Here is a 16,093-nt window from a genome sequence, read left to right on the forward strand (position 1 = left end):
TTTTTATAAAAGGGCAAACAAAATTATCACCTTGACAACAGAAGCAACATTTTTCTGAAGCAAATTCATCCTGTCTTTGTACATTTTCCTCTGTTTGAAACCCTTCCAGCTGGCCTGCAAAAAAAGAAAAGACATGATCAAAAATGTAGATGTGAATGCTACAAGTTGTGTGGTTTACATCAGTAATACCACAGCATGGACAATGAAAAATATATTTATATAGGTATCGTCTTTGAGGTACTGTCATGGCTCTAAATTAAATTTTTGTGTTTTTTCTTGTTCTGGCTTTCATTTAAGAATAATGCAAACATCAAAATATAAAGTCAGTATCCTGTTTGTAAACTACAGTTTGAATCATCAGATCATCAGGGATCACTCTAGTCGATCTCATTTCTTACATCAATCACTAATCACAGTGGAGACATACAATACCTGCAATTTGACAACATGTGGTTCTTGTTGGTGTAGATACTCCATTCTCTGAGCATGCTTTTTCCTGACCAGGTAACCTCTTATCCTTGCCTGCAGCTGGGTTACCAAGGTTTCATTGGCCAACCACAACTGTTCCCTGTTATATTCTGCAGTCACACAGCTGACAACAATCTAAGGAAAATAATTAAAGTTTTCAAATGAACAGTGCAATTTTAAAATGAATATCAATAAATCAATTGTTAAACCAAGAAAGAAATCAATACCACCATTAAGATGTAAGTATGTTAAGACAACATTACACAACTGATAAAGCAGGGGGTACCTGGATTTCCTCTTTACTAAGATGGGCACCATTGTGTTCAAATCCTTCAGGCTCCTCCCAGGTGCCCTGTCCCGTCTCCAGGTTATAGTAATAATCATATCTGTCCTTGACGCAATGTTTTACCCACACACTATCAGTGCGGCCTGGAGGAAAGCAAAAAGTGTTGCTTTAGACATAGTGAATGTTGTATGGAATACCAAACTAAAAATTAGGTGACTTCTCAGAGTCTGAAACACTGAGCTTCTTTTTTGTATACTTGTGCAGTTATTTAAGTTACCTTGGGTGGCACTGTCTTTTTGTCTCTGCCCCAGTTCAGCCTGGTATGTGTCGGCACATTCAGGGAGCACTGCTCTCAGTTCAGCACTTGGAACTTGCAACGCCTGCAGCGTATTCTTAGGGTCCTCCTCGGCCACAGTCCTGTTAATATCAGCTACTGCTCCAGCCACTAGCAAACACACAGGGTTGTACCAACAAAGTAGTTGCTGAGTCAAAAATGAAAACAGTACAGTAACAAAAGGGAAATTTTTAATATTGTGCCCACAATATTGGCAATATCAGGACATAGGCCACCTTAATTACAATAAGATATACCCCTATGAAGGGCAACTTTTTTTTTTTTTTTTTTAACAAATCAAGAATCAAAGCCTTTATTGTATTTATTCTTTATGTTATAAAAAGTATTACAGTTTAATAAAGAATTAATATGAAACAATTTGTATTTGTACAGTGTACAGTGCACAGTCTCTGAGCCACAACAAAGTTAAATTGTGTCATCATTTCTTTGTCAAACATCCATAAATCAACAATAAACTGAACTGCCAGGTAGCAGCATAGCAGTTCTGAGAAAACATATCAACAGGAAAAGAAAGAAATACTGCATGTCTCCTACAGGAAGGCGACATAAAATACTGTCCTACTGGTGCCAGAGTATCTATGATGTATCACAAAAGACCATATCTTGTTTCATTGCAATAAATCTCTGTCTACATGTGATTGAAGTTTAAGTTTTGTTTAGTCATATTTTGGGTCATTTTGCTCTATAAATGAAAGCTTTGTGTCTGCACACTATCAACCTACTGAAACAAGCTTTGGTTATTAATTTAGAACAATAATGAGCCACCATGTGGAGCTGTGTGTTGGTCTGAAAATAATACACATCCACTGGACAATCAGTGTCTAGTACTTTATGTTCTCATCGAGTGAGAAAAATTTACTGGAGATGTATTATCTATTGTCGAAGTGGTTCAGATATGGATGAGTGAATTTAAACTCTGGGCACATACATGTGAGAGCCTCCTCTTCATCCTGGTTGGCTGTGTGTATGGCCTCTTGGATTTGGTCCAGCCACAGTACTGCCGACTCATCCCCAGAGCTCTACAAGCAGGTAAAAGCAGATCACATTACTCTTTTCAGAATGAAAAGACCAAACTACACCTCAGGCGCACAAGGAATTGTTCATGCATAGTTGCAAAATACTAAATTGTTATCACATTTCAAATCTTTTGATGCAATTTTAGCCAAAAAATTAAATGTTCCAAGGTTAGACATTCTTGATGTTATTCATCAAGTAGCACTAATTACAAACTATACACAAGCTGATGCTGTTAGAGGATCAGCAAATACAAAAAACTACCATTTCTCCTGTGTTCAGAGGTAATATCTAAGGAAAAGGGAAAAATAAAGATTTTGTACCAAAAATCAGACCCTGAGAATACTAATCCTAACCCTAACAACCACAAAGAATGTTTATTCAGCCCGATTTTTGTATTTGTTCTCAGGCTAATTTTAGAGAAGTCTGGTGGGGACTGGGGTGTATCCCTGACCTCAGCGCAAAAAAGGAAGTCTTTGCTTATATCTGCATCTGGCCAATGATTTTCAAGCCAACCCATCATTAATAAGAGCGCAGCAGTAATGCGATGAAAAACATCTGCAGTTGTTAATTATGTAAGAGTTCTTCTTTGTTTTGTGTGTGTGTATGGCATCATTTCAGGGTTAAGTTTATGGTACAAACCATAATTAAAAAAAATTGAAAAAACAAGAAATACAATTTTTGACTAATATTTTGGGTACTCAACTTTCAGTAAAATGAATGGGGACCATCCTAAAAAAAACACAATCCATGGCCATCCATGACCTAACAGCTGTATAACGTAATATTGTTTGGAAATAGCATACATTTTCATCCAGACGCAGAGGCTCACAATAATATCCAAAACATCTGTCACAACAATATTGATTCCTCTGTCCCATAACAAGGCTGGCAAACACTCAACCTCAAATAAATACAAAAATAAATGTAATTTAAGACTAAAACCACAATAAAATTACCTACCAATTCTTCTAACAGTAATCAGTGTTCCTTGTTTGTGGATCACAACTGTTGATAAACCATTAAGCAGTGTCCTCCCTCTCACCCCAGTGAGTCAGTGGGCAGCTAATGACGCAGGCAGAAGGGAATTCAGCTTTCAAGCCCGGACAGGAAACATGCTCACTGCACCGGACAAACACACAAGCGTCCCATATACACTAGCGGGAAGCTGAGCTTGAGTGCACACCGTTGTCAGTTCTACTGTTAAACTGCAGAGATGCAATACAGCAAATTTCACCGGTGGAGAACTCCTACATTTACTGAAAAGAATCAACACAGAGAGTGGTGAAGACCAAAGAAACTTTTAAAAACTCGTCATTATAGACTGGAGAGTGATATGGCCTACCTTGTGCCTGGACTACTCATTAGTTTGATGGCAGTGCAGACCATTCAGCATGATGGTAAGTTTATTATTTTATTATGTTTTATTTTTGAAACATTAAGTTCTTTTGTGACTTGTAAAGGGCTTTCATCCCAAAGTTACAAAAACAGGTTTAACTATCAATTCTTGCTTTATCAATTCTAAAAAAGCTGTAAATACAATGCAAAATCCTTAAATTACAAATATTGCATTAAAGACATTAATGATGCATCATTTTATAATAGAAATGTCTGCTTCTTTTGCAAAAATAAAATATATAACTAGAACATTTTCAAAGAACACTACACAACAAAAAGTGTTTTAATGTAGTTTAAATTTTTATTTTCTACTCATTTATAGGAAACAAAACAAGGATTAAAAGCAACAGTTCACCTGGTGTGGTACCAAAAACCTTCAAGGGGAGGACATACAAACTCAATCACACAAACAGGCTGCCGGCCCTGCTCTATCCCAGCACATCTCCTCAGCTGGATGTGAACTTCTCCAATGCAGTGACGGCCTATACCACAGGGGTCCTCAGCACCAGGGTCATACCTTCATCATACATCCTGGCTATGCTGGTGGGTATCCCCTCCAACGCCTACATCCTGGCCTTCCTCAGACTCAGAGCAAAGTCCTTCACCACAATAATTCTTTACCTGAACCTGGCCTTGTCCAACCTGCTGCTCCTGCTCTCCCTGGCACTGCGTGTTCACTACCACTTCAACGGAAATGACTGGACATTTGGCGAAATCTCCTGCCAGCTTATCACAGCCTTGTTTTATGGCAATGTTTACTGTTCAGCTCAAACTATAGCATGCATCAGTCTGAAGCGCTACCTGGCTGTGGTCAGACCATTTTTGTACAGACAGCTGGCTAAGACTAGACTGGCGGTGTGGACATGCTTGGTTGTTTGGTTTCTTTTTGCGACTGCTATTGTGCCTGAGCTCCTAGTTAGGCAGAGCTACCATGTCCCCGAGCTGGGAATCACCACTTGCCATGATGTACTTCCCCTAGAAGAAAAATCCCATTCCCCGCTGGTGCCATACAGGCTGATGCTGGTTTGTCTAGGCTTTATAGTTCCCTTCTTGGTTTGCATCTATGCCCATGTGGCAGTAGTTTACCACCTAGGTCAATCACGTTGTGACTGGAGACCATTTATCAGGGTCAGCACTGTGGTTTTCATCATCTTTGTGGTATGTTTCTTGCCAAGCGGCATCCTGCACGTCACCCACTACATCCGCCTGTTTTCTTATGGGGACGACAGACTGTATGGATACTACAGAGTAGCAGTGTGTCTCTGCTGCTTCCACAGTTGTCTGGATCCCTTCCTGTGTATCCTAATTTCCAAGACGGCAGCCTCAGAACTACAATTCATCTCCCTCCATGGGACACCTCAGAGGCCAGCAGTTATGATGTGAGACTCAATGTGTGTGTGCACAGACAAACGTCTCCTTGCTGGACTATTGTTGGGAAACAGCAGGGAAGCCCAGAAACAAAGAGGTGAAAGATGTTAAAACTGGATGCTGTGAATTTAACAGTGCAATAATGCAACCTCTGTTAGGTCCAAAACAACATCAACCTCTGTGAAGGATCAGAATCAGGAAAAGAACATGTAGAGTGAAGCCTATACAGGCCTATAATGTCAACCCAGTAAAATCTGCTTGGAAAGGAAGATTGAAAAACTGTTGGCTTGATGACACAGAATCTAAGTATGTTCACAACTATAATCTTTTTCTCCCTGCCTTGTTACAAAATGAACTAACAAATATTTTCTAGATTTTATATTAACATTAAGCAATTCAGAGTTCTAATGATGCCGTAATGTAAAATGGAGCTATTTCAGCGATGCGAGGCTGTTTTCAATCAATCAAATTCAATCAAACTAATGACTAGAATGAGAATTTTTGGCTTTGACTAGCAGTTAATTGCTCTGTTGGTCAGTTAGTCCACAAAAATGTCTTCACCCTTTGACGGCCACAGTATTCCCCATAGGAGGCTGAAATTTGGCATGGAGATCAAGTGTGTGTGTGAAGGTTTGTTTGTGTTGTGCCAATTGTTTAAAAGGGGTATAGCAGTGGGAGTGGCCTATAACAAAACACAATTAACAAGGTAATATGACCAAACTTTGTACGAAAACAAACACGCACACACCGACACACACACACACACTTCAGTGAGAACCCAATTTAAAGTCACAATACCTGGCAGAGGAGTTGCTTGGTATATTGTAGAACGTCATGGTAGTGTTTGGCTGTGGCTGGGTTCACCCCTGTCAACTTGGCTGTAGGGAGAAGCAGGGCTGCAAGCGTCTGCTGGTGATCACCTGAGTTAAGTGCCTCATTGATCTCAGCTATAGCTATGATGCCTGGAGGTAGACGAGAAGAACCATGTAATACTTGATCAGTCAATGTGTTTTTCAGTGACAGATGAGACACCTAAAATAAAACATTTTCCTAAGGTTTGAAACTGTTTTGACTTTCTTACGTTCATGCTCCTCGTGGACCTGAATGTTTACTGTGTCGATGCATTTTTGAACATCATTCCAGGTGAGAAACTCTTGGCCCTTGGCAAGAGCCTCCTCTCGCTGTTTGATAAGAGTATCAGCATACCTGCGGGAGAATGCCATGAAGAACAAAGTTATGCAACACAGTATGACACATACTAATCAGATCACTGCAATGTTAGCAAAGGGGAAAGACCTATAGTGATGTGCAGTGTCATCCAACCTAAAGATAGTATTCCTATGACTTAAAACTTTTTAATGGAATCTTCTTGTTCCTAAAATCAAACTATACCATAATACTTTAAGTTTTGTGAGTGCCACAGTTATGGCAACAACAAAACAGTAAAAACGAATGCTGTCAATGCCACTGCTTGCTCCACAAATTTCTATCCTGCAGTTTTCTTACCTGTTGAGGTTGTCTTGGTCCATGTTGGTGAAGCCCAGAGGAGAGTCTGTCAGTTGTTCAATCACAGCCTGAGGGTCTTTGGTGTCCAGCACCTCGTTCAGCACTGCTACAGCTGACAGCATCTCCACAGCTACACTCAGCTCCTCATGGCTCAAGCCAGACTAATAAACATAAAAGTTCTGAATCATAAGCATGAATATAGTATACTGTACGTCTAGCACTGACCTCTCCTATACATGCATATTTGTATAAGCATGTGGGTCCACATGTTTAAGAGTCAGAATTGCAAACATGGTGTCTCACCCGCCCCCCTTGAAGCTGCAAACTGAAAAGCTCAGTCTGATAGAGGTTGGCAGCAGTTTGGTAGACAATTGGCAGCTGTGCCTCAGGGTTCATCAGCTCTTCCACCGTCTCTATTGCATTGCCAAGTCGAATGGCTTTATTGATCGCTGCAACTGCCTCAAGTTCTGTTCAAGAAAATGATCAGTATTGGTTAGAAGTCTCATAGGTATCAAAATTACATTTCTTCCTTGCCATATAAATAAAGCCACCTGAGTAAACTAATTTTACATGCTGAAATGGCTTTGGAAAACCCATACTGAAAATTAATCATAATACAGAAATAGTCTTCAGACACTACATGTGTGCTTTGAGAAGCTTGCTAGTGGGTACAAATGTGTCTTTCAACTTAGCAGTACTACTAACTGTTAATAAACATCTATGATAAGTAACAAAAGGCGCTTACTTCGTTTCTCTGCCTCAGCAAAGTCATTACAAGAGCTGACAACTCTCTGAATCTCCTCTTTGTCCACCATCACTGCCCTTCCTCCATCCTGTAGCACAACGATAAAGGTACACAAAAGAGATACCACTAAGATCCCATCCCAATAACTATTTAGCATGTTTTAATGCAGCCATGGAGGGCAAAGTGCCAGGCAGTGTTAATTTCACCTGAGGTTATAAAGGCTCATGTTTTTTTAATTCTCTGAAGGCTTTTACTTTATATAACAATGTATTGACTGCATGAGAAGTGAAAGCAAAACAACAGCAACAGCTACAGTCCTTCATTGGTGTCTACACTGCATCTGTTCAATGAACTGCTGTGTGATCCCATCAGGCAAAGGAGGTTAAAGGGAACACTGCAAATGTGTGTTCCTAGATCTCTGCATGATGATCATAATCATAAGAACTGTCAAATCATTTTCAACTATAGCCCTCAGGGTCCCAAAGTACGTTTTCTTTAATTCTAGCCATCTAATACAGGCGTATTTATTGTGTATTATCAACAATTGTAAATAAACAAATTAACTCACTGGAAAGAAATCAGAAAAACAGAAAGATGCTCCAGCTCCCAAGGCCCTGAGTTGGGAACTACTGAGCAAAGTCACTCTTATTCAGTGTACCTTGGATTTATGCTGGCAGTAGGTGGTAAAATGTTCCAGGTACCAGCGACAGTTTGAATCCTGAAGACCCAGCAGGGACAGAGCTTCAAGCCTGAGTGCAGCCAACAGAGCAGCCTCGTCCTGGCTCGACACCGCTTGATTCACCTGCCTTACTGCTGACTGGACTGGAGACAAGATAAAACCAAGACAGATGTTATTGAGGGATAATTAATTTTCTTTTCACAGTGTTTCTGACTAAGTACTGAAATTTCCACTTTTTTGTTAACCGCACAATCCCTCCTGACCATTCAGAACGAAACTGTAGGATTTTTTTGCCATACAAAATGGAAGACGTTTAAAGCACTTGACAGGGAAAATCCTTACTGTTCACAATGTCTAGGCAGCCCTGGATCTCCTGCTGAGTCAGCAGCTCCTCATAAACATCCCTTTCTTCAGTAGCAATCGAGGAGCGCTAATGAGAGAGACAAAGAAAATATAAATTTGATATTAATTTCATATAGCATACTTAATTTGTGCCTGATCACATTATTTTTTTGCTAGTCATACTGATTTGTAGATTATACATATCACATTTAATCTTTTAAGTGGAGATGGACGGCTCCTGTTTGTACAGTATTTGTAAAAAGAATGGGAGGCAAGATGCCGGATTTTGCGGAGGGTTTTGTTTGGTGAAGTACAGCTGACACTGCAGCCAGTGGAATGTGCTGGCAGGGCCTGTGGAGCTAGTCAGTGCAGGCAACCCCTTTCAGACCTCAGTGAATATCTCTTCAGTTCATTAGAATTGTCTGTATGAGTCACTGCAGTCAGAAAAACTGATTCAGAACAACAGTCATGTTTTGTTTTTTTTGCAATACTCGAATTTGGATTTCAGTTCAGTGACTTTTGGCTTTGCAACCGTGATATTGCCTACAGTAGCTTTAGTAGAAATGTGTTTTTATTGGTGAGCGCAACTTCATTTAATGTTACTGTAGTTGAAAAGGCATTTATGTAAGCGAATATCTGACTGGTCTAAGAAAATAAAGTCTGGTGAGTAGGTGAGAAGAGAATGAGCAATCAAGAGAGAAACTGAAAAAACTTTGTTACAAAGTCACACAGAGGCTAATCAAGCCCGCTATACAGGAAAAGCTAGTAATGAACCAAAGATTATTATACAAATAAAATGTGACATTGGAACATAAGAGTGAAGTGTTTGTTAGGCTTCTCACCCTCCCTGAGGACTGATTCTGCTTACGAGCCTTCTCCTGGCTCAGTGTGTCCTGGTAGTCCTGGGCCAGAGCTTCCTGGATGTTCTTCAGCATTGCATTAGGATTATTCAGGGCTCCCATAGTCACAGATGCCTGACCTCTGTCAACCGCATCATTGATGGCAATCACAGCAGCATGCACTAAAGAGCGTATGCAAAAATATTAGTGTTGGCTAAAATCTTTTGAAGTCTCATCAATCAATCACATCAATACAGAATTAATAAAAATGTCAGAGGACTTACAGGCAGCTTCATCCACTGACAGCTCATTGGCCAGGATTCCTCCAATCTTACTGAAAGCTGGCATCTGGATGCCATACTTCTCTAGCTCACTCCTCATGTTACTGATCTCCTCCTCTGGAAAACAGATATATACCAATTACAGACAAAATTGTGATGTTACAGAGTTTAGCATCGTAAAGACTAAAACATACCTCATGAAATGCTTTCAGGACAAATTAAATGTTGTGGTGTTTAATATAAAATGGTGTAGTGACTGTTTTAAGAACCACAACACTGTTTCAGAAAATGTGTTTAAAAGGGGCACTGAGGATTTCTTGTACACAAACTTATGTTTACATTCAGTTACTAAACAAAACATGTTTATGATTCTAACACATTTGTTGAGTGCATGTCTATGTTTACTTTGGTTGCAGTCTTCTTCCTTGTCCTTCCTGGCACATTGAAGCATTTCTTGGTGTGTTATTAACACCTTTTGATCACGTATAATAGTGTGACAACATTGCTATGATTGTGTATTTTTGTCACCTGCATGTGCATCTTTGTGCAACGCTCAAGGAATAAGAGCTCCATAGACCTACGAGAGGTCTGAAAAAACCTTTAAGCAAGACAGTGAAATGACCGACCACTGTTTTTTTTTTTGTTTTTTTTAAACCAAAATTTAAAATCGATTAAAGTTAGTTACATATAGGAAAAAAGAAAAAAATGTTATGAAAACCCTATGTGAGTGGGCCCTGAGGCATCCATTGTAAATTCAATGTCAAAAGCTTTGAAGCTTGGTAGATTGTGTGTCATGTTCAGTATTGTTTGAAACGCTGCCGGGGAAACGTTGAAATGTTGGATTATTCAAACATCTATATTACAGACAAGATGTTTCAACAAATCCTCATAAAACTTTACATGCCTTCCAGCACATGTTAACATTCTGTCATGTTTTTCAACTAAATCCCAACACTAGTAAATAAAATTAACTCCCACACAAAAACAATTCTCATTAAATGAACACATGGACAAGCAGGTGTTTCACATCAGGTGCTCAATAAGCCCTTAGGCAAGATTTACACTTCATTTTAAAAGCAACTGAAAACAACTTTCCTGTTTCTTCTCTTGTTTAAAGAGGTGCATGTACACACATATTTTATATAACTTTTGTGCTGAACTTCTGTATCAGGAGAACTGGTATTACCTGTGAATGCCACTTTCCCCAACAGGTCCTGGATCTGCGGTGCAATACCCAGTTTGTACAGGTAAAGGCTGAAATAAACCATATGTTACGTAAGATTTACCTGTAAATAAAACACAGAGAAGCTAGAAACATTCTGATGAATAACTGTCTGTTATCATGAACCAGGAACTCTAGTTTTGGACATGTTTTCCCTTATGATTGTGTTTCCTCCTGACAGCTTTTGTTCCCACTCATGTCACACTTGCACCACAGGGGGGTAGTGTTTGCTCACATTACAATAAGCACCATCTGAGACAGCCCAGTCCACAACTGAGCATTGGACTCAGCAGGCAGGCAGCTGGAAACTTCATAAAACTTTCATCTTCCTGCAGGTACCTGATAAGTGATAATGAATTATATATATATTCAAGGCAGGTCTGGCATCAGCACAGCCTGGAATGGAGCAGCTGTAGTAGCTGGTTATTCTGGCCTTTGGTCACAGTGTGTGTGTGTACACATGAAATGCCCTCTGTCCTTGGGACGCAGGGGGATTTGGACGACTATCTAAACTCTGCTTATACAAAGTCAGTTTTAACATGCAGGCAGCTAATTCAGCTGAAATACAAACACAGTCAGCTGACTGGGGTAAATGAAGGTGGCCGATTACAAGCCACATGGGTGACAGACAAACTGCTGACTAGCTTGGAGCAACTAGCTGTCTCTAGACTGTGGATCTAGACTAGATCCTTCTCTTCCTTTTAGACAACAAATTAGGCCCTACATCTCTTTCACTTGCAATTAGAATTTTAAAATTTACTTGTAAGCTAGTCTTTTACTCTTACACGGCGTTCCCGTTTAATTTTCCACATTAAATGTGCAGGATCATCTGCTGCTGAGCCTCCATGTCTGCATTTGTTTGTACCCAGGGAAGCAGAGTATTCACTGGGTCCTTGTGGGACTTAAGCTGGACTTGCAGGAAGGAAGAGCACGTGTGTGCATAGGGGGGAAGGAAACCAATTCTCTCAGGGACTGACCGTAACACTACAACAGAGAAAACAATCCTAGCAGCTGACATAACCACCCCCTAAATCTGTGTATGGCTGACTGAACGGGTCAGATAGATAAAATTGGCACTTCAGTTAATTCCAAGTGATCTCAGACCTGAAGTTGTAATTCAAGCTAATCATTTAACAGTAACACCACCAACTTTTCTTTTAAAATATTACAACAGTTTTCAAAAACCTGAAACCATGACAAAGAATTTACCCTTTGTGGTGAGACAATGAGTCAAGTTGAGCACTCCCAGAAAGGCACTGCTTACATGCTGTATAGAGATTTATACTGTATAAGCAGTGTCCATAAAGTGATCATGTTCATCAAAAGTGTTCAAAGCAAACTAAAAAAAGATAATCTGAGAAAACTGTTCCAAGTCACTGAAAACTAAAACTTTGTGAACTTGCTACATTGCAGTGATAGCTGCCATAGCTTAATGCACAGTACTGTAAAATATAGCCTTGACCTATTTAGGACAAATCATAAAAGGTCTGTGTTTGACAAGAAGTACACTCTCTGTCTTACCTATGTAGGAAAAGTACTTTCCAGTTCAGTTCCTGTTTCATATCAACATCACATTGTATCATATCATATACTCAGGACTAATCCTTATCCTGACATATAAATTAGAGTCTGAACTGGGAACAAAAAGATGCCATGCCTGAATGCCACTAAGCAGTAAGAAATGTTAGTTTAAGCAGTCTCATACATTTGTCATCTTACATATGGGTTGATCTTGAACACATTGCTGTGTGGATGGCTAAATAAACAGCTACATGTCAAAGTTAAACCTAAGTGTTTGACACTGTCTGCCATAACCATCGAGTGAAAGGAAGTGAGTCTAAATTAGACAATGAGTAGCCTGTCAGTAACAAAGAGTATGAGCAGACTACTGCTGCACTCTTGTTAACTATAATCTGCTCATTAGCTCACGGTTTAATTCCAACTACCGGATACCAGCACTTGGCTTCTTTAGTCCACTGTTTTTCATTTCATTCTTGGAAGTGAAATTAAATTTGCCATTCAGGTGTGGCACCTCCAGGAAAAAAGCAACTGGGTACTCTGCCACTGTGCAATCAAAAGGCTCAGATGAGTGGGACATTTTACCGTCAGTTGTGAGAAAAGCCTGAAGACGTTAAAGTGAAAAATCACTACGTTTACGGAATCCTTTTATTCTTACCTCAGTGCATGTATGCAGTATACCACCTTGGGCATGTTTTTGCGATCATACACATCTGTCGTTTCAGGATAGAATATCTGAAAGCAGAAACCACAATAGATCAGTCACTCTCCTTTTTATTCTGCTGAAGCTAAATATCCCTCTCAATGTTTATTCAAATTTTAACATAATATGAATGTCTGTAAATTATGATGCAATCTCAGGGTACTGCACTGCAATAAATACTACCTTTGTGAAGCACATAATTTTCAGTACCACAGAGCTGAATCAACTACGGTCACCAGCATCATTTCTAAAAGACAGAGGTTCAATCTTCACAGAGGTAGCATTTATTGCTTCACTATTGCATCGAACTGCATTACATTTTACAGGTGTTCATGCTGCTGCTCCTCCCCTTTTATCACACTCATGGTCTGTATTTGGTGGCCTGTAGTCTACTTAAAAATACATACTTAATGCCTAAAACTTGGATTACATTCTTTTACACATATGTCACATCTTACATATGATATCCAGTTTGAGGAGGACACAGTTTCAAAAACACTGGGCCTGCACTGGCCCATCTTTAAAATTATTTCATATCACGTCACACCTGAATGATGCTCTCTGCTTCATGGTTTTGCAAAGAAAAAGTGGGATGATGTCATAGAAAAAGTTACAAATAGGATTACATCATCAGAGTGGCAATTACTGAAAAGGCTATTCATAAAAATTGCCAATTCAATTACGATGAAAAGCAATCCCAGAGGGTATACAGAGATAAGTGGCTATCAATATTACCTCATTTTCATTTCCACGACACACCTCAGTGAAGTCTTTTGTGACATCTCATAAAAGATTAAAGGAGGTTAATACTGTGCTGTAACACACCTCATAACAATCTAATCTGTCAATATTTACATTCTTACAGATACATGATATGTGTGTGTATCTGTGTTATGTCACAGGGATTAAACTATTTACATTTTGCATTAAGATTTAAGGGGATTGCACCTTTTGTAGTTTAAATCTTTATTCATGCAAAACCAGGTTGTCTCAAGTGCTGTAGTATACTCACTATGCCCTGAAAGCAATGTTAATTGATTACATATGCGTTTATCATTTATTTACTGCAGCTACTTACATTACATGACTAAAGGTCTAGTTTGACGCAGTTTTCCTGTAGTCACAGGGTTAGATTCTGCCCAAGGACAGGGCAAAAATTAATTACATAACTGCTGTATTGTAGATCATAGTTTTCGTTTCCACCGAGTGGATCGATTCAACTCTCTTAGTTGTAAGATGGGTTCTTCCCTCTTATCTGAGCAATTATGTAACAACCCGAAGCCAATGAACATATGACATAGTCAAAGCCATCCACTGGTTGGAAAACATCACTTGAATGGGATCTCCTTGGCAATTTTTGCTTGTTTGTTTGTTTGTTTGTTTAACTAATCTGTAAAAGGAGTACTTACTAATGTAACATGTAAAATCTGTCTTTTCATAAGGTGTGATGACTGTGAAGGTCTGTATAGAGTACTATTCATGTCTGTAAAACAGGGAGCATGTGTTTGCATTACTGATTTCTGTGCAAGACCCTTACCTTCGGGAGACCGACTGACTCCATGGCTCTGAGCCACTGCACTGTATTGTCCGTGTGTCTGAAGTGAAGCCCTTTGCTCTGAAGATAAAAAAAAAAAATGGGAGCACAAACATAGAAATGTAGACAATTTATTATGTGGAACTGCAAAGAAATGATTAGAAACCTACCACTGCAACTGAAAAACTGTGGGAGATGGTTATTATGACATGCTCTATTAATGCTGCATTAAGAAAACAGCAACAGCTGAGCTGGTCTGATACCTAAAACCCTCATGCTGACTCCTGAACTTATTATAGCATCTAAGAGTCTCATTTAGTTTTTGTTTAAAATATGTTGTTTTGGACAAGTGCAATAAAAAACAATCTTGCTCAGAAATGTTTGTACTGGACCAGCACAACAGCTGCATTTTACAGTAGGGCCCTAACACTCGCCTGCCACATTTCTTTCTTTCCTGTATGAAACCATTACAAACTGTCAGGCAGTGCCTAAAATACATGGAGGGTCTTCCTGTCTGTTATGACAAAAGCTGGTGAAAAATGCAAATTGAATACAACTATGATCTTACCTAATGATGGAGAGAGTTTAAATGCAACGGAACAGACATGTACCTTGTAGCGGGACTGATCTCTGTCATAGATCCTTTTTTCAGACACCATTTTTGGAGCGAAAAAGTTGGCAAGTTTGCCAAGATAGACACCATTCCTCAGTCCCTCCTCCAGTTCTGTGGTAGGGGGCAAGTCCTCCTCCAGGCAGGCCTCCATCCACCTGAAAGTACACAAAAATCAACCTCAGAGCAGGTATTGGATTTTAATACACATCTCTATAATGTCTATTGTCGAGCATATTAATTGCGTAAAGCTGAGAAGTGGATAACATCTCAAATAGGGGCTGGAATCATAGTAGCTCACAATCCCTTGCCCACGATGAAGATGGTATCACGATATAGAGATTCTGCAACACTTGATACAGACAATCATCAACATACATCACAATGTCTGTGTAACTGAAGAAGAAAGAATACCCCTATATAAGGCAAAGAGCAGGAATTATGTATTTATTCACTACATGGGGCTTTCAGTGTAACTGAATTTGACATGTGAAATGAAACAATGTACAAAAGTGCATATAGTCTTAGCTTAGTGCTGCTTTAACACTCACATAGCAACTGGTCCATGTCCACATGTGCCATCATACCAATGTGATATAGCCATAAACTGGCAAAAAAAAACAAACTGCCAGAAAGCAGTGCCTCCCTAAATCTTTTCAATCCGTGTCAATTAAATTGACAGAAATTTAAAAGGAGTCATGTAGTACTGAGTCTGGTGTGTCAAATTGGCAGGAGCTTATCCTGCATGTTTTTAAAAAATATCGATATTTGACGCAGGAGGAAGCAATATGATACAGATCTGTATTTTATTTCGGTAAAATTAAATAAAGATCAAATGAAACTACTCTCAACAGTAAAAGCTCTAGATTTCCTTTTAAATCACTAGGATCACTCAAATTTCAGGCTCAAGTTGGTGACAGTCTGTAAAACTAAACAGCATGCTACAGTTACATTCAGAACACAAACAAACATCAGTCCAGTCTGTTTACCCTGCCACCTGAGATCTACACAGTGACTGCAGTGCAATTTATGAGGTGGCTGAATGTCTGCATGTAGTCAGCAAGTCAATATTGGCTTTTCCTACACCTGCTGTCCTTCCTGATCCAAGCAAAAACTAAAGTATAACTAAACTATACGGTATAAAATGTGTTTTTTTATTTCCAAGCTAGTAAATATAAAACCTTTAAATACATTTCTATGAGTTTAACTCAAATTCAGAGCAACA

The 16,093-nt window shown here is 39.3% G+C and overlaps 2 protein-coding genes across 2 annotated transcripts in view; one reads left to right on the top strand and one right to left on the bottom strand.

Moving 5' to 3' along the window:
- Nucleotides 1–16,093, bottom strand: part of iqgap2 (IQ motif containing GTPase activating protein 2) — a 35,126-nt gene that overhangs the window by 10,148 nt on the left and 8,885 nt on the right. The window contains exons 3-20 of the mRNA XM_073466340.1: nucleotides 14,870–15,026; nucleotides 14,262–14,339; nucleotides 12,680–12,756; nucleotides 10,468–10,535; nucleotides 9,285–9,398; nucleotides 9,004–9,182; nucleotides 8,162–8,249; nucleotides 7,799–7,962; nucleotides 7,141–7,228; nucleotides 6,699–6,862; nucleotides 6,396–6,556; nucleotides 5,971–6,095; nucleotides 5,688–5,851; nucleotides 2,038–2,128; nucleotides 1,032–1,199; nucleotides 755–897; nucleotides 433–603; nucleotides 31–114 (exon numbers count right to left, since the gene is read on the bottom strand). Coding sequence (XP_073322441.1) covers nucleotides 31–114; nucleotides 433–603; nucleotides 755–897; nucleotides 1,032–1,199; nucleotides 2,038–2,128; nucleotides 5,688–5,851; nucleotides 5,971–6,095; nucleotides 6,396–6,556; nucleotides 6,699–6,862; nucleotides 7,141–7,228; nucleotides 7,799–7,962; nucleotides 8,162–8,249; nucleotides 9,004–9,182; nucleotides 9,285–9,398; nucleotides 10,468–10,535; nucleotides 12,680–12,756; nucleotides 14,262–14,339; nucleotides 14,870–15,026 — 2,284 coding nt within the window. The remainder of the gene's footprint in view (nucleotides 1–30; nucleotides 115–432; nucleotides 604–754; nucleotides 898–1,031; nucleotides 1,200–2,037; nucleotides 2,129–5,687; nucleotides 5,852–5,970; nucleotides 6,096–6,395; nucleotides 6,557–6,698; nucleotides 6,863–7,140; nucleotides 7,229–7,798; nucleotides 7,963–8,161; nucleotides 8,250–9,003; nucleotides 9,183–9,284; nucleotides 9,399–10,467; nucleotides 10,536–12,679; nucleotides 12,757–14,261; nucleotides 14,340–14,869; nucleotides 15,027–16,093) is intronic.
- On the top strand, nucleotides 3,260–5,952 carry f2rl2 (coagulation factor II (thrombin) receptor-like 2). The gene is made up of 2 exons (XM_073466341.1): nucleotides 3,260–3,523; nucleotides 3,844–5,952. Exons 1-2 carry the CDS (start codon nucleotides 3,460–3,462, stop codon nucleotides 4,902–4,904), a joined length of 1,125 nt encoding a protein of 374 aa, XP_073322442.1. The 5' UTR covers nucleotides 3,260–3,459; the 3' UTR covers nucleotides 4,905–5,952.

The sequence above is a fragment of the Pagrus major genome, chromosome 5 (assembly GCF_040436345.1).
Source record: "Pagrus major chromosome 5, Pma_NU_1.0".
Lineage (NCBI taxonomy): Eukaryota > Metazoa > Chordata > Actinopteri > Spariformes > Sparidae > Pagrus > Pagrus major.

Coding starts and splice junctions, on each gene's coding strand:
- f2rl2 (XM_073466341.1), top strand. CDS start 3,460: ATGGCCTACCTTGTGCCTGGACTACTCATTAGTTTGATGGCAGTGCAG. Junction 3,524..3,843: donor GCAGACCATTCAGCATGATG/GTAAGTTTATTA, acceptor ACTCATTTATAG/GAAACAAAACAAGGATTAAA.